Raw genomic sequence first — 27,115 nt, 5'->3', positions numbered from 1 at the left:
GCCATGTGGAAAAAGCACGTTTTTGCTTCAGCCTAGTTCTGCATGAGTCTGTTCATTCTTCTCCCTTGACTTCTAAAGTGCAACATTTTCCAACGCTTTAGAAACCAAACAGACCAGAGACATCGGTCAGTTTTTGATCTGTGCCCAGTTTTCCACGAGATTCAAGAATCATAGACAAAATTCAGCCAACATACACATAGCTTTAATGAGGAGCCTTCACGTTTCCTACAAATTTATTGCCTGAGAACTTACTTAGCACAGCCTTTGGCTAATGCCAAAATGCTCTGCCTTTTTACTCTCTTTACAGTGGAGGTTTGATGAAGGGGAGGAAAATGCAAATTTTTCCACATTCAACTTTCCCCCTAGCAGGGACAAGATTTTCAGCCATTTTTAGAGGCATGCTCTTTTTTTTTTTTTTTTTTTTTTTTTAAGAAGAAACAAACCATTTTTTTCTCTCCCTCTTAAACAAAGTTCTTCTGATTCTACCATTTGCTAGTGGACAGGTCAAGAGCTTAGATTTACCCACACTGGATTCTACTTTGAAAGCCAACTATTTTCCCTTACCTTGTTTCTTTTCTGTTTTCTCGGCTGGCCCTGAATAACACTAGTATGTTAAAAACCAGTTAGAGTCTGTGTGGGTACTTGGTATAACGCACCTATTAGTATCGCTGTATTTGCCCACGTGATGCAGCGGGCAGGACCCATTTCTATGCACGTCTCCATAGGCAGTTCCTTTTGGTGAGGATTTTTAGTCTGTGTACCCTAAAGTCCTGTTCGGATCCCTCGCCACTTTGTGTTCAGATTCTCCCTCAGATCATTTCACCCCACCACACTCCAGATGTTGCTCTGGTTATTCTCATTACAAATTTCTTCAAGGGATTAAGTAACATGTATTATTTAAGTGATGAGTGATACCCTGTGCAATTATGAATGCTGAAGATTAAAGTACCTAGTTACTCATTTGTGGACTCTGTCTGTCTGCTAAGTGAGTGCGACTTCTCTGGGGAGGGGCTCAGAGGAGGACTTGAAAGATTCTCTCTTTGTGCTGCAGCTCCCAGAATGGCCTGAAGACTTGGTTATCAGTGGATTAATCCTGAGGTATTTTTCAGTGAGGGGTGGAAGGCCAGCATGTTCTCATTCAGCCTCCCCAGCTCCTTTCTGTACATGCACATGCACACAAGAGGAACCAGCCCAGATGCAACCCAACATAATCAGACTTCGTGTCTGTTCAGGGATCCAGGAGTCAGATTTAACCAGGGCACCCACCACTCTCACCCTCTCACCCTCCTTCAAAAGTCACAGCCCAGCGATGACCAGAGGCTGGGTTCCATGCTTTCAGGGCTGTGGATTTAAGAGAGGAGGAACAAGGGGAGCCAGGTAGCAAGCAGAGGAGGTGAGGGAAGGAAGGTACATTAGTTTGTTGAAAACAGCTTTGTGCCTTGGACTGTCACGATGTCCAGTTTATTTTATTTTACTTTTTGGTTTTGGGGGCACACTCAGCAGTGCTCAGGGGTTACTTTTGGCTCTACACTCAGAAATCGCTCCTGGCAGGCTCAGTGGACAATATGGGATGCCTGGGTCAGCCGTGTGCAAGGCAAATGCCCTACTACTGTGCCATCACTCCGACTCCAATGTCCAGTTTATTTTACTGAAAAGTAGCAGAATTATTTAAGTGTAATACGTTTACAGTTATTTTATTGTTTCCCCTTTAGTAGAAGATCAGAACCAGCACCAGTTGGGCAAAAAGACACAAAGTTTTCATGAGTTGCTTAGAGATTTTCCCCCTGTTGTGTCCTTTAGTTTACATGAAAATTCTTTAGACTTTAGGCTGCACCCCAAGCAAACAGAACCTAACAGAAAAAAGTCTCTCCTTTCTCTTAATTTCCTTGTAAAACAGAAATGAAATCCAGGTTGAAGACTAAGAAAAGTATGTCAGTACCTTCTGTGTAGGTTTTGGAATCTGTCACGTTCTATACTGGCTGTAGATTCTTTTATGTGATCTCACTTTGTGGGGGAATAATTTATTTATGTCCACCCAGATTTAGAGCCACAGCACTCTAATTTTTGTTTTACTCAGAAAGATAAGATAACCTCCTCAGTTCTAAAATGTTCTCTGTGTCTTTCATGAGTGTTTCCCTTTATTCACAATTCTTCCAAAGATGTAACTCCTATTATTTCTTTTTTTTTTTTTTTTTTTTTGGGTTTTGCTTGTTTTTTGTTTTGTTTTGGGGGGATCACACCCAGTGGTGCTCAGGTGTTACTCTTGGCTCTTCGCTCTGAAATAGCCCATGGTAGGCTGGGGGACCATACGGGATTCTGGGAACCATACCCCTGTCCGTCTCAGTTGGCCTTGTGCAGGGCAACGCCCTTACCGCTGTGCTGTTGCTCTGTCTCTATTTATTTTTCTTTTTGTGTAATTTTTTTTTTTTTTTTAGTTTTTGGCCAGCACTCCACATTGGTCAGGGCTTACTCTTGACTTTGTGCTCAGAAGTCACTCCCAGTTGGACTTAGGAGACCATATGTAGTGCCAGGAATTGAACCCAGATCGACTACATGCAAGATAAGTAACTATCCACCGTATGGTCTCTCTGTTCCTTATCAAGAAACATCAGAAATGTGTTTAATGTTTGTTAGCCTGATAGTATCTCATTTGCAATTTAATTTTTTATCAACAAGTACATTTTCCTGTTAAATCATAAATACAACCAGCTGTATTTACGGGTACAGAATGCATTAGGTATTAAGACTTTCCTAGAATAACCATGATTACTGGCATTGTTTTAATGCCCTGGATGTGACTCACAGGCCAGTGACAGAACAAACTAGTTGAGAATATTGGTCAGTATTAGATTCCAATTGGCTTATATGGGTGATCTTACATGCATTACCAAATTCCATTTTTCACACCTTCATCCTGTTTTCTGATTCCATTTTTTTGAATGCAGAAGCAATTTCTCTACATTTAACAACTTGAGACACCAGGACAATGCTGGGGCAGATGAGAGTCATTTATTAAAAGTGCTGGGACAACAGAGATAGATAGTACAGGCACTTGCCTTACCTGCAGCTGACGTGGGTTCGATCTTTGCCACCCTATATGATCTCCTGAGCCCTGAAACCTCTGAGCAAAAAGTTAGGAGCAAGCAAGCCCTTTGCACATTGCAAGGTGAAGTATAAAAACAAAATAAAATTCTGTTGGTAGCTGTACTCCCTATTTTGAAGTATGCAACTGTGCTTGGAGCTGACTGTAAACTTCAGCTGGGAGGACCCTCAGCTGAATGAATGAATGAATATGAATGAATGAGTGAGAATGGAGGGAGCCTGAAAGACACTGTTCCACTGAGTGCTCGGTACACATTGGCCAGTCTAGAGAGACACTGATCTCATTCTTGTCCGCTCCTCCATCCTGCTTTTGTGGGAGAGCCTCTTGGGACCAGTCTTCAGTGACCTTGGACAGGAAGTGCCCCAAGATCCATTGGACAGGCCTTACTATTATTGCTCTGTTGGTGTAAAGCCCACCAGTTCTGTTTTCATGAAACTCTCAGGCTCTGAGGTGACTTCACAATTCATCAAATCCAGGTTGTACAGTATCCACCCCCACTCCCAACCCTGGCAGGGATTGAGGTTCTCTGTCTGTCTGTCTGTCGTCTGTCTGTCTCTCTTTCTCTTTTTCTACTCTCGCCCTCTTTCTCCTCTCTCATTTCAAATTCTGGGAATTTCAGTTCACTCTCACTCGCTTTCATATCAAAACCTGGAAGTTTCAGCTCTCTATCTTTCTTTGTCTCTCCTCTCACTTTGAATCCTGGAAATTTCCTGCTCTTTGCTGCTAATAATACACACAAACATCTGTGTCCGACCTACTCTGTGCAAGTCAGTAATACACATTTGTGGCCGCCCTACTCTGTGAGTCAGCCTTCCTACATTTTTCTGTCTGTTTTGACTCATACATACAGTCCTCATGGGAATCCTATAAGAATAGCACCCCTGTCTACAGTGGAGAAGAGAACAGGACCAAGTGGGTGTCGAGCGGCTCACACCAAGTGAGTCACTGAACAAGGTGAGAAGCCTGGATCAAGCAGGAGGATGGATACTGCAGAGGTACATCCCTGTTGCAGTCTGCCCTGTGTTTTTCAGCTAGATTGTGCCTCCAGCTTACCAAGGAGAAGGCAACTTTCTCTGCATGTCTACCCTCGCTGTCCCCTGAGACTCCACCCTAAATCTTTCTCAGCTTCCCACAGAATACAGATTTTCACCTCTCTTGGACTTGTGTGTCCAATTGCCTTATCTTGAAGATATGAGTTTTTGAGTTTCTGAGGTTGCTGTTGTTTGGCACCAGTGAGGCCTCATTAGAGTCACAAACTTTCCACTCCATTGCAGGTGAAACAGGCCACTCATCCAATAAGCCACGATTAAGGAACCACTCAGAAAGCCCCAATTCATCCAATAAACTATGTTGATATGATTAGTGTCTGATTGGTTCTTGCCGTTGGGATGTTTCTGATTCAGGCCGGAAGGTCCAATGTGGGAATTGGCTCCTGGCTAGCAGCCAGGGTTTCCAGGGAATCCTCCAGTTCTTGTTAACGGAGCTCTTATTCCTAGCATCTTCCTGGTGTGCTGTTGAACACCACTTCTGTGGTTAAGCAGAAGACTTCATTTGCAACATTAAATTTGGCTATAAACATCAGGCTGACTTTGTCTCTGGGGTGGTTCGCTGATCCTCACCATTTGAGTTGCCGGATTAATGTGGATCCTAGGAGCTTTGGGAAGAATTCATTACCCTTTGATGGCCTTTCATGTTTGAGGGGCAAGTTGCACTGCATTCTCTGAGCTCTGTCTGACCCATTTGAATGTTCTGGTTGGTTATATTGGTTTCCTTAAGGGGCATCTGGTTCTTAGAGTATGTTCAGATCGATGCTTCTGTCCTCAGAGTTCTCTGAGCTAGTCTGTCTTCATCTTCAAATTCACCTCATCCCTTGCAACTTACCCTTACAACTATTGCCAAGATGATGAATAGCCTTGCACTGGATGAGGGACTGGTGAGGTCATATCTGAATTGTGTTCAATGACATTTCAATTTTAACTTCAGGCTAGGAAGCTGGACACCCAGGTATGAATTTAAGAGACCACCCGAAAGGTTCTCCAGAACCACTCGTGGCCCAACAGGCCACACCAAGAACCCTATATACAGACCCAGATAAAAAGTCAGAGGAGTTTATTTAAACAAAGATTCTTGAGAAACCCTGGAGAATAGACATTAGTATAATCAGTTCCCCAGATTGTTGGTGGAACTGATTGTAAGTCAAAGGGCATTGAGGGACCTCCTCCTGAACTGCAGCAAAGTGGGTAGGACCTGGACCACTGTCTTCTGTGACAGAGACTGCTTTAGCCCTCGCTGACATGCCAGTGTTTGCAAAGATAAGCTTGCTGTCTCGTTCCGGCTAAGGTGGTGCAGTGTGACTCAGAGAAAAAGACATGAGTTTTCCCTTTGTGCCAAGAGAACCTAGGCACAAATTAAGATGCCCATTGAGCTGGTTGATAAACGGGTATATAACTTGACACACAGATTATCCCATGTGTCTGAAACTGTTTTCTGTGTGGGATTCTGAAACCTCATTGAAAGAAACTCAGAAAAGCGTGAAGAGGGAATCCCCCACCACTCTTAAAAGAGAACAATGATTTCAGTGGCTCTGCCTCCTTCCAACAAAGAAAGGGGGCATTGGGTGTTTCAAACTAAACAGTGGGATTTGTCCTCAACATACTATGTTGTATCTAGCTGCTTTTTTGTCTTTCGGTTTTCTTTTAAACATATAGGTGGAAGAATAAATCATGTACCATAAAATTCACCTGTTTTTAGTATATGATTTAATGATTTTTAGTAAACATACAGAGTTGTGCAGCCATCGCCACGATCCCTTTTGAGACTTTCTGCCACACGGCAGCTTCTCTCACTTAGTAGATCATGACCATTTTTCCATGTCAGCTCAGCCCAGAATGGCTTCCAGTCTTCCCTAGTGGAAATTCATCATCTCGATTTCAACACTGGTATCTCAGCACTCCATTCTTTCCTTCTGTTTAATTTTTTACATTTAGTATCGTGTGTACTTATATTTGAACTTGTTCGAATATTTTTATGAAACAAATTCTTGTCAGTGATTTTGGGGGGAGGCAGCATGTTGAAAATGGTGATTTCTATTGCTAAATTGCCCTCCAGGAAGGCGGTATGAATCCATCCTCCCACCTCAAAGTGGATGACAGGCCTTATTTCTTCATCCACTGGATAACACTGGCTTGTCAGTCTTTTTATTCTTTGTCATTCTGATGGGAGAAAAAATGATATATGTTTTTCTTTAATGTGCAAAAAATCACCCAGAGGATCAGTATCTTTCATACTTTTATTAGCTTTTTGTGCCTTCTCTTCGGGGATTGCCTGTTTTTCTTGCCTATTTTTCTTTTGAATAGTTAAGTCTTTTTTTTTTTTTTAACCCCTTTTACTTCTAAGTGTGCTTTCTCCCTCCAGGTTATTAATGCTCTTTCCTGAAAGTACTGTTTCTCTTTTAGCTTTCTGCTTTTATTATAAAAAAAAAAATGTATCCAGAGATTTATAAAAAAAATAAAAGATGCAAAAAAATAAACAAAAGATGCTTTTTTAAATGTCTGTAAGTAAAATGTACAGCTCTTCCCACATCAGAAAAATTTTTTAACCATTAATAACTTTCATGACTTCCTTTAAAAAGCATTTATTACATTGTTAAGTGCTTAGACTGGCCATAGATTCAGGTGAGATGAAGTGTTAAAATAATGCAGTTGAGGGGCCGGGCGGTGGCGCTGGAGGTAAGGTGCCTGCCTTACCTGCGCTAGCCTAGGAGACGGACCGCGGTTCGATCCCCCGGCGTCCCATATGGTCCCCCAAGCCAGGAGCGACTTCTGAGCGCATAGCCAGGAGTAACCCCTGAGCGTTACCGGGTGTGGCCCAAAAACCAAAAAAAAAAAAAAAATAATGCAGTTGAGGCTGGAGAGATAGTACAGATAAAGCACCCAGGTTTGATCTCTAGTACCTTTTATGGTCCCTGAGCCCGCCAGGAGTGATTCCTGAGCACCACCAGGGATGGCCCAAAAGGTAAAAACTAATGTAATTGCCCACCTGGACTTTTCATTCCGATGCTATAGTCCTTGGCTTATATTGGCCTTTTGAAGACTTGCACAGGGCCTTCCTTTCTAACTAACCTGTGTTTCTGGGGAATCAAAATAACATGCAGGTCTCAATATATACAGGTTATAAAATGAATAAATTCATTAGTAAAATTGGAAATCGTCCATACAACAAATATTTGTTGAGCATTGATGCCACCCAGTTCTGCTGATGGTTCTGGAGCCAGAATGCCAACATGCTTCCTGCTATCAGGGATCCCAGCTTATTTTCAGGGAAGCAATCAGCCCTTGAAGTGTCAATATAATTTGGTTTTGTAAAATGATAGATTGTCTTGTTAATTTAATTCTTTGCTTGTTAATCTTTATTAAGCCAAAAATAAATAAGATCAGCTTTTCATTTGTACAAGCTAAGCAGTAAAATGGACTTCAGTTTCTCAACACTCTCTTATTAAATAGATTGAAGCAAGTATTTCCCCAAAAGATAACTTGGGGCCAGAGAGATAATACAACACATAAGGCGCTTGCCTTGCCTATGTCTGACATGGTCTGACATGGGTTTGAACCCAGGTATCTCTTATGGTCCTCCAAGTCTCACCACTAGTGATTCCTGAGTGCAGAACCAAGAATAACCCCTGAGCACTACCAGGCGTGGCCAAAAAAAAAAAAAAAAATAACAAGTTGAGGGGAAGAATTAGGAAATCTTTAGGTCATCTTTCTGTTAAAGACAGAAACACCACTTAACACCATTTTCTCATATATATACGTATATATCTAAAGACAGAAGCACCACTTAACACAATTTTCTCATGTATATATACATATATATGTTTGTTGTGTATGTGTATTTTTATATGGTGGTGTATACCAGATAGATCTAATCAACCTCATCCTTTCTAAACCATCTTTGTCATCTTTGGTAACAAACATGACACTAAAATAAGCTTCTGGATGAAAATCTTTCATGATCAGTGAAGTTGCCTGTGACATCTCTGTTGGCAGTTACAGGGAGGGGCTGCTTTTCTGTACTCAGAGCCCCCTGTGTGGGGAGCTGGTGATTGTGTATGCACAAGCACACCCTTTAAGCACCCTTTCCCACGCATACACATATACACGCCTCATGTGCCCCCTCTTGCACATACCCCCTATGCAACCTCTCCAGCAAATACACTTTTACATACGTCTCAAGCACTCCCTCCCAATCATACACACATTATACCCCTTCTAACATAAATGCAATCCCTTCTACAAGTACACACACACACACACACACACACACACACACACACACACTAGCTCCTTCCCACACAAATATACTCCAAGAATCTCCCTCTTTCACACATGCACAATGCAATGCATGTACTCATGTATACTTGCACACACACACACACACACACACACACACACACACACACACTTCCCTCTTCTGTGAGCTCTGCATTCTCTTTGGTCACATCATAGAATGTAGAAAGAAACAAAAGATTCTTGCTTGGAAAATTAAGTCGAGACATCCCTTGCAGAATGAGAGCAGCTAGTGGAAAATCACCTCTAAGTCACTAAGCCTACAGAGAAAGATTAATTTCTAGGTAGTAGCTAGGGAAAGTGTTAGATGGACAAGAGGGTGGATCAGAAGAGGGAATATGCAGATTGTGCGAAAGAGATGCAGTAAAAGGAACAAATAAAAAATTACCTGTCTCCCTAAAGATATCCAACAAGGAATAAAAGCTCTTGTTTTTTTCTTTTCAGTGAGTCAGTCCATGTAACCTAGTTGCTTTATCCCTATGTAATTCGGGGGAGGGGGGAGGTCATGTTTTGCTGGACAGAAATTTGCTTTGCCTGACTGCAACATCTCTTTGGGACAGCCGGGGGCCACGAGGATGATTCTCTTTCATACTCAAGGTTACTGCTTTTGTTGATGAATGGATCCAACCAGCTAGACCATTGTAATAAGCTGAATTCCTCTGCCCTGCGGGGTGCTGGGCATTTATTTGGTTAGCAGCTGTGGCTGCTGCTTGCTACTAAAGGTACGAACAAATCACCCCACTGATGAGCCCAGCTCAGGGTGGTCTCATTAAACCAGATGCCGCTTGGATACAACTTCACAAGACTCAGAATGCAGGGGAATTTAAGGGTCATCTAGTCCAACCACCCACACATTTCCAAGGAGGCCTGCAGAAATAAAATCACTTGGGCCCCAGTTTGAAAAGGGCAGGCATGCCATAGCCCAGAGATTCTGCTCTCTGTACACTTCAAACTTTATTGGCTTGCTGATAGGGCCAGAAGGGAAGAGGAGAGGGTCCCAGACCCCATTCAGTAGGGGTGTTTTTCAACATGAGCCATGATGGTCATGAGTGCTGCCCATGTCTCCTGGGCTGTGGGCACAATCTGGGAAGCTGGCAGGAGGAATCCATAGCGCCCTGTGTCCCGGAGCTCAAAGGTGTAAGAGTACTTGATGCCCTGATCGTAGGTCCAGTCAACAGTATTTCCACTGGCCTGGTCTGCAACAAGAGTGATGGGAGAGCAAAGGTCAGTCCCTTTGGAAATATTTCTATGGGCCAGACCAGTGGTCCAAAGGCTGGAGCCTCAGGTCATGACTCCTGGGCTCCTGGGACCATATTCTCAAGTATTGACCGAAGCTATTGACCAAGCAGTTTCCTCTCAAGAAGCTCCTGCTGGCCAAAGGGTCTCATCTCAGGAGACTCAAGTTGGCTGGCCAGGCTTCTCATACTGGGCATGCAAAAAATACCTCTGATTGCAACAGCCCCCCTAGAAAATTGCCTTCATCCAACAAATGCCCGGGTCAAGTCTCCAAATATACCAAAGATACCTGCTTGGGTAGTCAGATTTATCACACACACACACACACACACACACACACACACACACACACACACACACACACACACACACACCCTCTCAGCTCAGGTCTGCAAGGGAAAGTGCAAAGGGTCTGAGTCACAGTGAAAGCCCCTCTTTAATGGATGTTTCTGAAGGAAACTGCCTAGAATAAAATTTAACTGGGGATGTTAACTGGAAAGCTACTTTCCAGTGGGGTCAGGGCCTCCAAGAAAAGTTAGTTCATTTTGCCAGTGCTGGGGTTGGAATTCAGGACCTCACACAGGCAAAGCAAGTTCTCTACTGCTGAGCCATGATCCAGCCCTTCGATCAAAATTAAACTGGGCAACATCAAAGGAATGGAAAACTGGTGACTCAGGGTTGACCATTTGCAAAGAAGGTCCCAAAGTAGGGCCAGCCCTGACTGAAGATGTGACCCCTCAATCCCCCCAAGACTGAGGACTGCAGCTATTCATACCGCATCTGTCGTCATCTCTGCTGCTACCCTTCTGCTTCTCTACACTAGGCCTGCCACTACCCATTTTGTCTCCTCCAATCCCTTACCTAGAGAAGACTCTCTTGGGCAGTTTTCTGGGTCTCGCTATCCCCACCCCACCAGCACCACAAGAAAAAAAAAGCATCAATTCCCAATTCCCACATGGTAAAATCTTTGTTCTAGAAGTTTCTTCTGCATGGACTGTTCTTCCTCAAATAGCCTCATCTCCTTCCCGAAATTCCCCACAACCCTCATCCAAATTTTACTCTCTTCTGGGACGTTTAGCTGTCCACCTTACCTATACTCCCTTACCTGCTTAAGGTTTTCTTTTCCTCCCTAGCATTTAGCACCTAATTTGCTGCATCCAAATGTTTATGGGTGGGATCTCTCCTCGCAGGAAGTTCCCTGATAGTTATTGACTCCTGTCTGCAGCCCAAGTATACAGAGCAAAGCCTGGGGCACAGCAGGTGCTTCATAAACTTTTGCTGTTGGTCATTTCCTATGGATACACTGCATCCCCCTTACACACAACTCAGGGCTGGGCATAGGCCATCAAAACCAAGGATTAAATCCCCCAGCTGAGTGCCTCAAAGTGGTTTTCACATGAAATTTCTGGTGATGAATGGACAAAATACCTATCTCTGTATGAAGCTGAACTTCACAAACAGACACAATAAAAGGCAGAGGTCACCCAGGAAAGAAAGGACCTGCCCAGTCACTTGACATCATTGCCAGACACCATGGGCTCCTGCCTCTCACCTATGCTCCAAGCCCCAAACCTCCTTCAACAACTTTTTATGTCAGTCAGGAAACGCAAGCTGAGCTGCCTCTGACCTGGGGCCACTGCATAGACACACCCTCACCCCCGTGTTCACTTACAAATAGTGGTATAGATGCTGCCGTACTTGTACTTGGTCCCATACACAGCAGATAGGGCTGTCACTGCTTCCTTGGCCAGCTGGTCCTAGAGGGTAGAGAGCAAGATTATCTGTCATGGCCAGAAACCCCAGAAAAGCAGGGTCCTTGAGGAGTAATCAGGCAATTGGAAAAGGCAGCACCCAGCAGGGACAATGGGGTCTGCAGAGTGCAGGAGGGCTCTCCCAACTCTCTGCAGCCAAGCTACCAGCCCTCTCCTCCTCACAGTCTCCTTCCCAGTCATAGAGCTGCTCCAAGCAGGGACTCATGTGTCACACTCAGTCTAACCCTGTCCATGGCTCTGCTGCATGCCAGAGTGCACTCCTCCACCCTGGGCCTTAGTTTCCCAGATAGCCTACCCTACCCCGCTGCTTTCTCTATCGGGGAACAGGAATTCTGGGTTCCTTTAAGCTGTGATGATGGATGACCCTTCACCCCAAAACTTGCCAGAAGCTGCCTTTGGCTGGGGTGGGTGGGACCTACCAGCTCCTGATGAGCAGGTGTGGGGTCCTTGGTGTAGCCATAGGGGTAGAGGAGGAGTTGGGAGTAGCTGTGGATGGAGATGAAGGCCTTGATGTTCCCATGATTGGTCACAAAATCCACAATGGACTTGACCTCTGACTCGGAGTTGGCGAACTTGCCGTGGTAGGTCTCAGTGCAGGGGTTGTTGCTGGCTCCAGGCTCTATGGGATGGGAGGACATGGTTGGCATTGCTGGCATCCACCTGGGTTGGCAGCCCAGATGCCAGGCCTTGCACTGTTAGGGGTGGGCTGGGGTGCCAAAGGCTGATGTTCTGGCTCCCAGTGGGTATGGGCAGTGCTGGGAGGGAAGGGAAGGAAGCTCTGGCAGTGAAGTGTCCATGAAGGAAGGGGCTGAGATTAAGCTAAAAAAAATCCCCAAGGTAGGATTCAGAACTTCCCACTGGGTCAGAGTTTTGTCCAGGCCAAGCACAAGCAAAGACCTTCAGGCTACCTTCCTGCCGAAACCCCCTGGAGAGGCTGCAGACACCCCAACTTCCAAGATCACTATGGGGCACAGCAAGAGTGGGGCATCAGAATAGAAGCAGGGAAAAAGCCACTGTTCCCGCTCTGCTTCCCAAATCCCAGGGCCTTACTCCCAAAGGCAGCATCCCAGTTCCTGTTGGGGTCCACCCCGACGCAGGCAGAGCCCTCTGTGCGGGAACGAGTCTTGCGCCACAAGCGATTCTGGATAAGTAAAAGGGGCGTTCATTGTCTCATTTCTGAACACTGAACCTCAAAGCCAGGCCAGACTTCAGAGAGCAGTATAGCCACCCACCGCCATAGGACACACTGAGCCAACTGATTCAAACCACAGATGTGGACACAACCTGGCTCAGAAACCCCCTTCCCTTCGTGGGAGGTCAGGAGGAAGATGTGGTACACATGGCTGAAGAATGGGGGGGGCAGGTGGGGAGCATGTGGCTGAGGGAATCTCAGGCATGAGGTAACAAAATCATGAGGGCTACCCCATATGGTGTGCTGGTTTGCAAGACACTGTTGTCATAAAAACCACAGACAGGGAGGTATGGCATTAGCCATCTCCCAAGGGGCTCCCCGGTTAAAATCATTGGAGTCATATCTGAAATGGGGGACCTCAGTGAGGGCAGATTACCAGAGGGATCTAGTGAGGTAAGGATTCCGCTATACTGCCCATGATCCCAAAGCACCCCAATATGAAGAATGCCAGGGCTGGAAAAATTGTTCTAGCTCAGATTTGCCCATCCCCAATTCCAATGGGATTCCAGGGTGAGGAAGAGAAGGTCTGTACTTTGCTGTGAGTGAAGGCAAAACCATCGGGGTTGGTGACAATCTCCAGGAAGATGTCCATGCTGTTGAGAATGGTGGTCAGAGTTTGATCCTGGCCGAAGTCTTGGGCAATCTGGGCAGAGAGAGAACAAGGGGGTGTCATGGCTGTAGACAGGAAAGGGGAGTCAGGGCTTCTGTGGGCAGGGACACCCAAAGCCCCTACTCTGCCCACCCGAGCTCACCTTCTTAGCAAACCAGATCCCGCTGGCCTGGGTGACCCACTCGCGGGAGTGGATGCCAGTGTCGATCCAGATGGCAGGACGCTTCTCCCCCTGGGTGCCAGTGCTGAACTGTAGGAGAAGAGCAACACATGATCTCCTGTGCCCTCCAAAGGCCACCAGCACCCTGGAGATCTCAGACTCAGGTAGGATATAGGGGCTGGACTTGGCCAAGGCCTCACAAAAGCTTGGCCTCTTGCCCTCACATCTGGGACAGCCATTGTCTATCCTGCCCTACTACCAGTATTGGGGTATATCTGGGTGACTTCCTGCACTGTGTCATTTCATGAGAACCCTGGAGTAGCCTCAAAGCACCCATGATGGGTATCTGTACGTGCCCACTGAGGAATTCAGACCTGCACCCAAGGGGAGCTCATTACCTTCAGCACAAAGATGGGGCGGCCCTCATAGGTGCTGCCAATTTGGATCTTGCTGACCAGCTGGGGGTTTTCGGCCACCAGCATGTCCATAAAGCTGTAGATCTGGGATAAGAAAGGCCAGGTAAAGTGAGCTTAATAGCTTTGAGGTCTCCCACTTCTCATGTCTCCATTCTCAGCTCAGCCTGTGAATGCCCACTAAGCAAACCCAGATCCCTGCCTCTGGCTGAGTTCTGCTATGGGGTGCAGAGCCTGAGCTGAGAGAAGAAGGCAGTGGCCCTGAAATGGGCGGAGCACCTCATCCAGGTTGTGGTAAATGGCATAATTGAAGGTGTCAGTGTTGGCAGCCCGAGTCTGGAAAGCGAACATCTGCTCCTGCTCCTCGTCCAACAGTGCCTGCACGTCCTCAATCATGATGTTGTAGCTGAGCTTATTGGTCTCCAGAAACATTTTGACAGCCTGGACGCTGGCAAAGGGCACTCGAACATCGATGGAGGAGCCAGGCTGGGCAGGGCCCCTCCAGAAGTCCAGCTGCAAAAAACAAGGGCATTGCCGTCATTGCAGGTGGTCTATACAGCAGGCTAAGGAGCAAGGGGACATGTGGTAGCATTAGACTTCCTAACACCAGCAGGGAGGAAAGGCAGAGGGGGAAGGAGATTCCCTAGGCACCGGTGTCCAGTATGATCAGAGGAATGACCAGAAAGATTAGTGCATGGAGGTGCTTTGAGGCAATAGGAGAGAGAAAGGTCCTGGAGGGAAGCTGGGGCTCCCTCTTGGCTCTAAGGGTGCTCAAAGGCAATGAAATTCTGAACCTGGGGCTCATGGTTACTTCTTTATATTTGTTTGCTTTTGGGGTTAAACCAGGCAATGGGCTTACTTCGGGCTGAGGCTCAGGGATCACTGCTGATGGGGTTCAAGGGACCATATGAAGTGCTAGGGATAGAACCCAGGTCAGCTACCTACCAGGTAAGCACCTTTCCCTTGATTATCTCTCAACCCAAGCAATCCATGCTCACTCCACAGCCCCTGGCTCCTTGTCGGGGGATTAAGGTAAGAGAAACTGTGCTCTGGCAGCCCTGGGTGGGTTCACTGGGTACTCCGGGAGCATGTCCTCCTCCGTCTGACCTGCAGGTGCTCCAGTTCCTCCAGCTCCTTCACTTTCTGAACCTGGGCTTCATTGGCCGCTGAGATTCGAAGAACCTGGTGCCTGGGCAGAGCAGGAGGGGAGACAGAGAGCGTGTGGGGAGGCATGCAGACCTGACCACATACATAGTACACATGAATTCACGTGCATTCATACAGGGACACACTTTCATGCTCAACACATGCACACATACTTCTCAGTAGGAGAAACCTGAAGGGTCTTAGGAAGCCTTTTGGTTTTTTTGGGGTCACACCCAGCAGCGCTCAGGGGTTTCTCCTGGCTCTACGCTCAGAAATTTCTCCTGGCAGGCTCGGGGACCATATGGGATTCGAACCACTGTCCTTCAGCATGCAAGGCAAATGCCCTGCCTCCACGCTATCTCTCCACCCCATGGAAGCCTGTTTTTTTGTTTTGTTTTGTTTTGTTTTGTTTTGTTTTTTGAGTCACACCTGGCAGCGCTCAGGGGCTACTCCTGGCTCGATGCTCAGAAATATGGCTCGGGGAACCATATGGGGTGCCGGGATTCGAACCGCCGACCTTCTGCTTGCAAGAAGGTCGCCATACCCCCATGCTATCTCTCCGGCCCCGGAAGCCTGTTTTTTGAACCTTCTGGACAGACTGTAGTCATGACTGCTGTCCCCACTCCTATGTAAATGATTTCTCTCTTTTGGGAAGGGTTAGGCCACACCCATTGGCGCTCAGGGGTTACTCGGGGCTTTGGGCTCAGAAATCGCTCCTGGCAGGCTCGGGGGACCCTATGGGATGCCAGGGATCGAACCCGAGTCTGTCCCGGGTGATCCACGTGCAAAGCAAATGCCCTATCACTGTGTTAGCGCTCCAGCCCTCAATGCCGCCAGGCCTCCTCATGACAACCTCTCCTCAGAACTGAGATTTCACCAGGGCCCAGGAGACCATCCTGAGACCGGATCTTCCTCAGCCCTTGTCCCACTCAGCTGGAGTTCCCTTCTGTTGCCTTCTGCCCTGGCCTATCCACAGACACTAGCTGATTGCAGGCCAAGTTCTCTCCAGTTCGCCTTGGAGCACCCCTTCCTCTCTCCTCCCTTACCCCACAAAGTCTTCATGGCCGAAGACAGCTCCTAGGAGTGCACTCAAAATCAGAAGCGCCCTCATACTGTGGCCAGCAGGGGATGGTCAAGTGAGACTGTGAGAAGGCCCCACAGCTTTTTAAAGGGGCCTCAGGGAGGTGAGGAGGTGGCGAGGCTGGACTTGGAGCAGGTCCACCCAGCACCTGGGTCCTGTCTCACGAGGTGGGGTGGGAGTTCTAACTTTGGTGCCTCCTCGCTTTCCCTGATAAAGCTTCAGGGAACTGAGCAGCTGGAGAGATAAACTATGATGAGATGCCCAGGGCCCCACTTGCCTAGTCTCAGGCACTTCAACTGGCTGCAGTCTGACTTGCTGACCCAGCAGTGAGTGTGGGTAATGCTGAGTCTCCAGAGAGCCCTACAAGTGCCTCCTATGTCCTACTCTGTTATCCCCTCCATGCCCATCACAGAGTGAAGGGGGACCCTCACCCCCAACTTTGTTCAGAGTTGTTCTTACCTGGGCAGAGTCTACCCAGGGGTTACAGCCCACCATCAGCCATGGTGATCTTGGTGGGGTGCTGGAAGAAACGCACAAACATACATACACACAAACATACACACACACACACACACACACACACACACACAGCCACAAGGCTTTGATCAGGTAGTTCTGACTTGGGGTGCTGGAGAGGGAGCACGAGAGGAGACTGCAGGCGTCTAGGCAGTGGGAGAAGGGAAGTCAAATGATGGTAGGAATTAATATGAAAAGTTGCAGGGTCTATATGCCCTTGGCACTCTAACACATACAGGAGGGTCTAGGAGAGACTGCCAGGGAGGTAACATCTGATCCTAGACTTTGACCATAGGATTTTTCTAGGGGGTGCTTATCCCACTCCTTGGATCTGGAACATAATCTCTCATATATTTCTCCATAATTGCTCCCTGCATATTATTTTTGCAGACCAAAGAGACGCTAAATTGACTTCAATCAGGAGTTGTACCTGGCCCATTCCTCATAGCCTCCCTCAAGGCTTGGTGTCCTGCAGTGTTCTCTGCCTTTTTCATTGGTTTCCATGAGGAAAGAAGATGCTGGAGACCCTTTCCCAGATTTTCATTGTGAAAACCATATTTTTTTCTTTATTCCTAAATCAAAAGTTTTTCATCTGTTATCCACATACTCTACATGACACAGGACTAGCTAGTAAACCGTCCACTAGCTGCTGAACCTCCTGTGATTTTCTTCCAGAAAAGACCAACTCATCAGAAAACAGGAGAGGTCTGGGGCAAGGGCACTACCTTGCCAGCCAGCCTTCTTTCTGCTCTTGGACAGAAATTTAATCTACTTTCATGCCAGCTTGGAAAAGAGTCATTCGATGCTGCAACCGGAAATAAGGGCTGGTGCTGGCAGGACATGAACGAGGGAATTTGGATGGCTGGAACTGGAAGTCTAATTTCCTAGGTCCCTCCAAAGTACCTCAAAGGAGCTGAACATTGACTCTCAATAAAGGCCAGTTGGCTAGAATGAAACCTAGCACCACCCCACCCCCATGGATTCATTTCATACATGTTGGTTCAGCCAGGAAGAAAGTCCTAGGAAAGCTAAAAGCTGTAGGAATAGGCAGAAGACCAAGCCCTATTAGCATGAGAAAGAAAGCACCAGGCTGGCCTTGGAGTCAAGGCCAGGTCCCAAGGGTCAGGACACAAATAAAGGGGAACTAGCTGTAACCACACTGACCAAGTTCACCAGGGCCTCCCTGTGCCCTCCTAGCTGAGCCCAGGCCTTCCCTGTTGGCAAAGTCATTTGTTCCTTGCTTGGGAACAAATTCTCAGGTTGGTCCAAGGCCATGGAATGGAGGAATCCTGTTTTCTTCTGCACATGATTGATGCCAGGAAATCACAGGATTGATTTGTCATGAGACATGAGGGGAGGAGCATCCAAACAGCTTCAAGAAATATTTTTCCACTCTCTAGACCAGGTTGTGCTCTCTCTCTGTTTCTCTCTCTCTCTGTTTCTCTCTCTCTCTCTCTGCCTCTCTCTCTCCTTCCCTCTTTCTCTCCCTCCCTCTCTCTCTTTATGGTCAAATTTGTTGCTCCACTTTGAAAAGAATTTTATGGAAGAATAAACATTTTCTTTTTTTCTCCTTGGGGCTGCTATTGTGTCTATGAGAAGAAAAAACTATTAGAACTGAGGGATTTGGAACTAGAGCAATGGTTCATCAATGCACACGGTTGACTAGGATTCAATCATCAGCACCCTCATAGGATCCCTCAAACCCAGCCAGGAATGATCCCTGAGTGCAGAGCTAGGAGTAAGTCCTGAGCACAGTTGGATGTGTCCTCCAAACACAAAAAAGAATTGAGAGACTTACTATGATTTTAAATAGTTTCTGTTGTCTGAAGGCAGTAAATACAATTTTAGCTGAGAAATCTTTGGGGTGGGGAAGTGGACCTCCCAGGGAACAAGCCTCTAAGGCAGTGCTCAGGAGGAGCAAAGGCCACTCCTAATGGTTCTTGGGACACTGAGCTGATGATTCAACATCAAAGGCCCAAAGATGTGCTGATCAGCTCTTGTGCTAGGGAATACCTTAACCATCTATCCTGGTGAAGTTCAGGGGGCCATGTGGTACTGAGAATTGAACTGGGGTTGGCTACATGGTAAGTTTGCACCCTAACCCCTGTACTATCTCTCTAGCCCTGGTAATAGAGAAAGACATTTTCCTAAAGCTAGGAGGCACTATTCCACATTCTTTTATCCACACCTATGTGCAGTACACAAATCTGACAGCTTTCAACCAATGGTTGAAAAATGTTCCAGCATGCTAAATAGAGGCTCTAAGGCAATGTTCAAAGTTCCCAAATCAAAATCTATAGATTGAATTATTAAAAAGGCAGAAACAGAAACATTCCCCAATGCCCATGGTAGGTCTTAAAGGTGAATGGTGGACAAGGTTATCCTTGCAGAGAGCACAAAATGAAAGAGTCAGAGTGACTGATCACACTTTTTGACTTGGGGCTGAGGCAGAAAGCACAAGGCAAGGGCCACATTTGCCATGATTATCTTTTCCTGAATGGCTTGGTATTATTTCTCTACCACTACCCTGGTTCTTCAGAACTGTTTGTCTAAGGGGTTAGAAACAAAGCTTCTGAGGTGATCTCACAACTCATGTCTTTATATATCTGTATATATGTATGTATGACATATATATGTATATATATGCATTTATGTATTTTACAGCACTGGCTGGTGAACTGTTTCTCTCTGGCTCACATGTTCAAAATTATACTTGGTATCCCTTTGCTCATGACAAAAGTCCATGAGAACCAGAGCACCACAGGGTAGAATCCAGTGGATAGTTCTCATCTTTCCTACCCAGTGATCTTCTCCTGATAAAAACACATACACAAAACAAAACAAAACAAAGTACTGTAAAAAGGGCTGGAAGAGATAGCATGGAGGTAAAAAGTGTTTGCCTTGCATGCAAAAGGACAGTAGTTAGAATCCCGGCATCCCATATGGTCCCCTGAGCCTGCCAGGGGCGATTTCTGAGTGCAGAGTCAGGAGTAACCCCTGTGCACTGCCGGGTGTGACCCCACCCCCCAAAAAAAGTAATGTAAAAAAACACCTACATATCCTCTTAGGAGTCCCCTCTCAACTTTGAGGCAGACTACATCACCCTACTCCTGTCCCAGCCCCAGGAATAAGCCAACAAAGTTCATTTTTTTTCCCCCTCAAACCTTTTCAGCTTGCTGGGTTATCATCCTGTACTAAGTAAGAAATGCACAGATCATGCAAAAACATATCTAACTTCAGCTGGGAGCAAAATGAAAGCACACGTGCTGCCATAGTAGAGGGCTACCAACCCATTCTGTGATGGGGGAAGGTCCCTACCATCCTGGGCATCAGTTTCCTTGTAAATGAAAAGAATGGAGTTGGTTGAAATGAATCCAGCAGAACTTTTTCAGCTGGGCACCTTACAATTTTAGGACATTGTTGTTTTTCCTCATTCAACCCACAACAACTATGGTGACACTCAAGATGGGCTTAGATAGAGTTGCCAGGCAGGTGGAAAGATCAGGATAGAGCCACAATGAGAGGCAAATACACGAAGTGCTGCATGGGAAGAGAGGGGTCACATCCTACCAAGAATGCAGTGGGGAGGGGGGAGTCTCAGGACTTGGGGGCTTCAAAAATAATTGGGTGGAAAAAGTCCCCTTAGCAGCCTTGTTGTGTTTCTCTTCATAACCAAGCACCCAGCAGAGTCTATTTTGTTTGTTGACTTTGAAAACTTGGAACTGACATTTGAAAGTGGAAGCTAGCATTTGTCTCCAAAATGAGGCAGAATTTTTTTGTGGCTATTGGGTGGAAGGGCCCCTGAAGAGAGAGGCACTCCAAGGGGTCCTTAGTAACATCCTGTCAATCTTAATGAGTGCGAGGATTAGAGTGCCTGTCTGGAAAACAGGCAGGGGTTGGGAAGGAGGGGGGTGGGCATTGATGGTGGGAATGTTGCACTGGTGAAGGGGGGTGTTCTGTTTATAACTGAAGCCCAACTACAACCGTGCTTGTAATCATGGTGCTTAAATAAAGATTTTTATATTAAAAAAATTTTAAAAAGAAAAAAAATATTCCAACACATGCTTTTTCTCCCTATGTCTCCCTTCATCCCTGTCCTCCCACACCCACCCAGCCCAAACCCAGGTCAAGAAAGAAAGAAGGAAGGAAGAAGGAAGGAAGGAAGAAGGAAGGAAGGAAGGAAGGAAGGAAGGAAGGAAGGAAGGAAGGAAGGAAGGAAGGAAGGAAGGAAGGAAGGAAGGAAGAAGGAAGAAAGAAAGAAGAAAGAAAGAAAGAAAGAAGAAAGAAAGAAAGAAAGAAAGAAAGAAAGAAAGAAAGAAAGAAAGAAAGAAAGAAAGAAAGAAAGAAAGAAAGAAAGAAAGAAAGAAAGAAAGAAAGAAAGAAAGAAGAGAGAGAGAAAAAGAAAGAAACAAAGAAAGAGAGAGAGAAAGAAAGAAACAAAGAAAGAAAAGAAACAAACAAACATCCTGTCAGAGCCCAAACCACAGCAGAGAGACATAGAAGGAGGAGGAATTCAAAAACAATATCCCATGAGGTGCAAGAGAAAATGATGGAGAGAGAGGCAGAACCAATGCCTGCCTTGCATGTGGTTGACCCAGGCCCAATTTTTGGCACCACCAAGAATAATTCCTGAACACAGAGCCTGGAGCAATCCCTGAACACTGGTGAGTGTGGGAATACACCCCACCCCCCAAATCAGGAAAAATGGTAAGAGGAACCATTTGCTTCTTCTCAAGCCTGAGAGAGGAGCTGGAAGCACTTGGAGAAGCTTTTCTACACTTAGAGGTGGTGGTAAAAGGCAGAATAAGTCTCCAGTCATGGGGAGCAGGCAGAAGTAGAGGAGAGGAAGAGTGTAGGGGTAACTTCACAAAAACACACAGTCCATTGCCTGCTATCCAACTCCAGTTGAATTCCTCCACTAAATTCCCTTTCTGTGTTCCCATGGAACATTTGTGATATGTCACCTTGTGGTCAGGACTCTGCTTTGGAGAATTGAGAGAGACTGATGGAGGGATGGGAGCGGTGGAGAGTTTGGCAAAGGTGGAGAGAAAGCAAGTGGCCAACCAGAGAGAGCCTCAGGAACATGAGCCAAAAAAGGGAGCAAACATTCCTGAGGACTGTCCCAAAGATTAGGGAAGGAGCGTCTCTGAAGGCTAGACTGACTGGGGTTGTTCTTCAGAGAACTCCCCGCAGAGAACTTCCTGTGCCTCCAAATCTGTGACGTGTTACAGTTTCCCCCATGTAGGAAGTTCTGACAGACCCCGTTTCCCTGGCTTCTCTCAGCCTACACAAAATGGTTGTTGGGCCTGGTGCTTTCTAAAGAAGTTTTTTCAAATCTTTGTTTGGTTTTGTGTAAAGTCATTTTCTGGCCTGGTCTGGCATGACCAAGTGGGGAGATAAAGGAGGATGGGAGGAAGTGTCCAGCAGGCCCCCTCAGTGGTTTTGCTGGACCCTCGCCATGTGCCCATCATCCTGGGCCTCTATCTTCACACAGCTCCCTTTCACGTTCCAAACTGCCTCCCTGGTTTGTTTTTGTAAGAAAGCAATAACCGCAGCACATTCACTGTGGTTCTTTATAGCTTTCCATATGTATAATCGCTCTTTCTCTCCAGTTTTTCCAGTGTTTTTTTTTTTCTTTTAAATAAATGCTCATAAATTTTACTGGTTGAAAAAAGGATGAAAAAAATGGACCTAAAAAGAGCAGTTTGTTGTAAGTTGGGTGAGGGGAACCAGACAGAATGTAAGAAAAATTAGCTCCTGTTTACTGTTACATACTGAAGAAAATAAAAAATATTTTTCATATTTTATGCAAAAGAAATTGTTCTGTAATATCTTTAAAGTACACATGCCTAAAATGTGTTTGTTTGTTTTTTTTAAATATGCATAGCCACGCACAAACTGACATCACTTCCCTGTAACTTGCTAAGGAAATTGTTCAGTTGTGAAGGGAAGACACCCTGACTTTAATCTCCTCTCAGTTGTTAGGCTCACAGGAGGCCTGTGCAAATCAGGTGACCCAGAGGCCTCTAGTCTTGACAACTACAAGATGAAAGTTGAACTGTAAGTAGTGAAAGTATTTTTTTCTTTTGTAAAGTTCTATGGCTTTATGTTTAAGTCAGTCACTTGATGAACTAGAGCAAAGAACTTGATTTGAAGGCACTTGATTTGAAGACCCTTCTGAGAAACTGTAGCAGATTCTGTTGGCTTTTTTCTCACTAGTCATTCTTCCTGACTGTTCATTATATTGGAGGCAGCAGCATGCCACCTAGAAACAACTTCCCAGCTTCCCTTGCAGTTAGATGTGCACACATGACCCAGAACCAAGCAATAGGATATTAGTTTAAGTCTATGGATCCTCCAACTCCTTTGGATCATAGTTTTTGCCCCTCACCTTTTTTACCTGAAATTCAGTCTAGTGATTACAGTGAAAGGAAGCAGCATTCTTAAACCACCACCCCACAGGTACACGAAGGTTGAAAAACAGTTGATCAACTATATTGTTTCTAACTGCTGCTCTACAGACATATGCTGGACAGTGTCCAACATTGTGTAAAAGGTTGCATAATGTTGGATGAAGGGTCAAAATGGTGGCCAAATGCCCAAACAGAAGAGGTTAGAAGGGTCAAGGTGGCCAAAGCCTCAAATAGTCTGAAAACTAGCCTGAACTACTCACCTCAGGTAATTTCTCATTATATGACAGAAATGAAATCCTGATCTGGAGAAGCCACAATCAGGCACGTTTCTGCCACATAATGTGAAACCTAATCCTCAGTTACAAGTGGTTAAGAAGAAATACTTCTTCAACAAATATTGAATGCTTACTATTTGCTTGACAGGAACTGAGTGAGGGTGAAGAGTCCTCACCTGGTCATCACCTCAGATCTCAAGCTCATTGCAAAGATCAGCAATGACACATGGACAAAGAAGTTAATGAATCATCAAGGAAGTAAGGCCTTGTAAAAGAGACTAAAAGACACTATACTCCAAGCAAATAGTTCTAAAAGGACTTATTAAGGAAATAATACAGGAAGCCGTGTAGGGTGGGTCATTTGAAGCAAGGAGAAATGAAAGACTGTTCTAGACCAGCAAGAGCTACACCTACCCTGACAGAGAAGGAGCTTTGGTGCTTATGAAACTGAGAGGAAATAGTGAGGACTGGGTTGGTGAGTGAAGGCTGAGGTGTCCAAATACCAATAAGATTTTTGAACAAGGTGGACAGGATTTAGTTTGTCACTGAAGGACCTGAGGAAGGTGGTAATTTAAGATTCCCAAGCCCCCAACAACAACAAAAATGTGGGAAACTGTTTCTGCCTTTTATTTAATTTAGGGCTATACCCAGCTGTGCTCAGGGGTTATTACTCCTGGTTCTGTACACAGGACTCACTCCTGGTGGGCTCAGGGGACTATATTGGATGCCAGGGATCGAATCCAGGTCAGCTGTGTGCAAGGCAAATGCTCTTCCTGCCCTGCTAACAATCCAGCCTCTGCCATGACTTTAATTGAATCACTGTGAGATACAGTGAAAAGAGCTCTTTTAAGAATTAAAAAGTTGGGGCCAGAGAGACAGCATGGAGGTAAGGCATTTACCTTGCATGCAGAAGGATGGTACTTTGAATCCCAGCATCCCATATGGTCCCCGGAGCCTGCCAGAAGTGATTTCTGAGCATAGAGCCAGGAGTAACTCCTGAGCGCTGCCAGGTGTGACCCAACAATCAAAAAACATAAAGTAAAAATAATTTAAAAGTTAATGATGGGGACTGAGTGAGATAGTACAGTGGTAGGTCATTTGCTTTGCATGCAGCCAAGGGTTTGATCCTGGGCATCCCATATAGTCACCTGAGCCCACTAGGCGTAATTTCTGAGCACCATTGAGTGTGCTTCAAACACTCAAAGGAAGTTTTTGATGATTGAGTTTAATACATACAATGTTCCAACACCCATCCTCTCACAGTGCACATTTTCTGCCACCAATGTCCCCAGTTTCTCTCTTGTCCCCAGCCTGCCTCTTTTAGTCTCTCTTTCTCTTCTTCACCTCCCCACACTTACTTTCTTTTAGGCATTGTAGTTTGCAATCATATTACTAAAAGGGCATTATACATATCACTTTACCTCATTGCAGCACCAGTTCTTGTCCAGAGTGATTGTTTCCAACGAGCTTTGTTACAGCGATCCCTTCTCTGTCCTAACCGCACTCCCCTCCCATCCACCACCTTTATGGCAAGCTTCCTGCCATGATCAATTCTCTTGACCCTCATTTCTATTGTCTTTGCGTATTATTCAGATACTATGTGTGTGTGTGTGTGTGTATATATATATATATATATATATATATATATATATATCCCAAAAATGAATGTGATCATTCTATGTCTGTCCCTCTCCCTCTGACTCATTCTCTTAGCATGATAGTCTCCATGTCCATCTATGTATAATTTGCCCTGATTTTTGTGGGCCTGTTGCTTCACAAAGATTCTACTGCCTAGAAAAACAAGTCCCTGGGGGTTAGGAAAGTAGCTCAAAGGTCTGAAGCACATGCCTGGCATGCATGCATGCATGAGGTGATTTAAATTTAGATAAGCCCAAGTTCAAATCTCTCAGCAGAATGGTCTCATCAGCTCTTTAAAATCCTCTCCAAATCATGCTTCTCTTATCTGAAAAGGGAGCTTATTAATACTGTCATATACTCCCCCCAAAGGATGAAATAAAAATATTTGAACAGATGGCATAAACACGGACTCCAGTGTGCAAAGGTTTAACTTGCTTAATTTACCTATAGCTCATATTAACTCATGACTTTGAATATCTACTAAGAAGAAAAACCTTTAGCTGGGAAATTCTTGCTCACTCAAGTCACTTCCAGTTTTAAAGCAACAGCAGCTCAACCTCTTTAGGAAATTGAGATTTTGTCCTTCTCTGTGGCTGGATCTTTCCCTGGAAAGTACCTAGGGATGTTTTTAAACATGTCACCTCAGGTCCCTCTTGATTTCCGTTGGGCTACCTTGGCTGCTGGATGGGCTGCCTGGCCGACATCTCAGTCTTCTTACTCCACTCTAAGACCATACATCACTCACCAATCTTAGAGCTAAATCACAGAACGATTCCTCCCCACTATTGAGTGGCCCTTGCAGATGCCTTGCATGGACATCACTAACCAGTTATTCAGATGCCATACTGGAAATGGTTACACCTGGACTTTGGGTCACCAATCTCCCCATTTTACTGACTGGCTCAAAGATTGACCCCTTTTGGAGAGATAGCATAGCAAGTAAGGTGATTGCCTTGCACATGGCCAATCTAATTCTATCCCTGGAATCCCATATGTTCTCCCATACACCACCAGAAGTGATTCCTAAGTGCAAAGACAGGCAGTATTCTGATCCAGAAACAAGCAAGCAAACAAAAATTCTTTTTTTTTTTTTTTTTTTTTTTTTTGGTTTTTGGGCCACACCCGGTGGTGCTCAGGGGTTACTCCTGGCTGTCTGCTCAGAAATAGCTTCTGGCAGGCACAGGGGACCATATGGGTCACCGGGATTCGAACCAACCACCTTTGGTCCTGGATCGGCTGCTTGCAAGGCAAACACCGCTGTGCTATCTCTCCGGGCCCGCAAACAAAAATTCTTTCCCCCTTTATAGATTAAGAGGAAAATCAGGCTTGCTCTTATTTTACCCTACTTTCTTCTTGTTTTGGTAGTAACATCCAAGGATTCTGAGTTGCCCAGGGAGCAACAAGTTGACCCCTGGATCCTTTTCTTTTGCAGCAACAGACAAAAGATCTGGCTCTGATAAACGAAACCTTGATTCTTCCCACAGGAAGCCATGGCCCTTGGCTGAGAATCATTGGTTTGGAGCAAGTGCTCGGGACCTAACTGCCATGATGCCTCTGAGGAGAGAAGGAGGTGGACAGTGTTTCCCCCTATCTCCTTCACAGCTCCTAGGAATCAGACATTGGTGACCTATTCACAAGCATTTATTGAGTGAATGGATCATTGAGTGTGGGTGTGTGTGACAAGACTAGGTACAGTGCCCCTATCTTCTGGAAATGGAAGCAGGCAGAAGTGCAGATTCTGTGGAGACCATCCCCCCCTTATCTACTCCTTGAGTCTCAACACTGTTCCCTCTAGGACCCCCTTGAAATACCATTTGTGGCTCAATTCACTTAATGTGGCATCTTAAACTCAACTATCAAGAACTTTGTAAATCGTGGTTCCTTAATAGAACTTTGATTGAAAATTTAAAGTTAAAACAAATGCTAAACATGAATTGTGCAAAAAAATGTCCCCCTAATTAAAACCCCAAAGTCAGGACTTTGGAGTAAAACTCTGGGGTAGAACAGGTTTAGCCCAATTTAGACAATGAGGACTTGAAATGTGCACCCAAACAAGAACCATGCATCTGCTAGGCGATTATCATGACTTCACTGCTTTCAACTTTACTTTAAACGCTTTACTTTAAAGGGCCCTGTTGATGGATGGCCACATCTATGTAAATGCCCCAGTCTTGTACATTAGCTGTATGTCAATAACTTTGTACTTCAACTGTAT

At 45.5% G+C, this 27,115-nt stretch overlaps 1 protein-coding gene across 2 annotated transcripts; it reads right to left on the bottom strand.

Moving 5' to 3' along the window:
- Positions 1 to 9,456: 9,456 nt before the first annotated feature.
- CPA1 (carboxypeptidase A1) lies at positions 9,457 to 16,088 on the bottom strand. 2 transcript variants are annotated; one of them, XM_049775119.1, is made up of 10 exons: positions 16,024 to 16,088; positions 14,939 to 15,020; positions 14,111 to 14,344; positions 13,817 to 13,918; positions 13,391 to 13,508; positions 13,181 to 13,281; positions 12,507 to 12,597; positions 11,876 to 12,075; positions 11,357 to 11,441; positions 9,457 to 9,644 (listed from the first exon to the last, which is right to left on the bottom strand). In XM_049775119.1, exons 1-10 carry the CDS (start codon positions 16,086 to 16,088, stop codon positions 9,457 to 9,459), a joined length of 1,266 nt encoding a protein of 421 aa, XP_049631076.1. The 2 variants fall into 2 exon arrangements, with proteins under 2 accessions (XP_049631076.1, XP_049631081.1); XM_049775124.1 differs by having other exon boundaries at positions 13,181 to 13,291; positions 13,401 to 13,508.
- Positions 16,089 to 27,115: the final 11,027 nt, after the last annotated feature.

The sequence above is a fragment of the Suncus etruscus genome, chromosome 1 (genome assembly GCF_024139225.1).
Source record: "Suncus etruscus isolate mSunEtr1 chromosome 1, mSunEtr1.pri.cur, whole genome shotgun sequence".
NCBI classification, from domain to species: Eukaryota; Metazoa; Chordata; class Mammalia; order Eulipotyphla; family Soricidae; genus Suncus; species Suncus etruscus.
The sequence above is the reverse complement of the archived record's forward strand: the minus strand, read 5'-3'. Positions and strand labels throughout refer to the sequence as shown.

Excerpts from the sequence above, each read along its gene's own strand:
- CPA1 (XM_049775119.1), bottom strand. The coding sequence starts at position 16,088 with ATGAGGGCGCTTCTGATTTTGAGTGCACTCCTAGGAGCTGTCTTCGGC. Across the intron at positions 13,282-13,390 it reads TGCTAAGAAGGTGAGCTCGG|ACTTCGGCCAGGATCAAACT; the intron begins GTGGGCAGAGTA and ends AGATTGCCCAAG. Across the intron at positions 11,442-11,875 it reads CACCTGCTCATCAGGAGCTG|GACCAGCTGGCCAAGGAAGC; the intron begins GTAGGTCCCACC and ends TCTACCCTCTAG.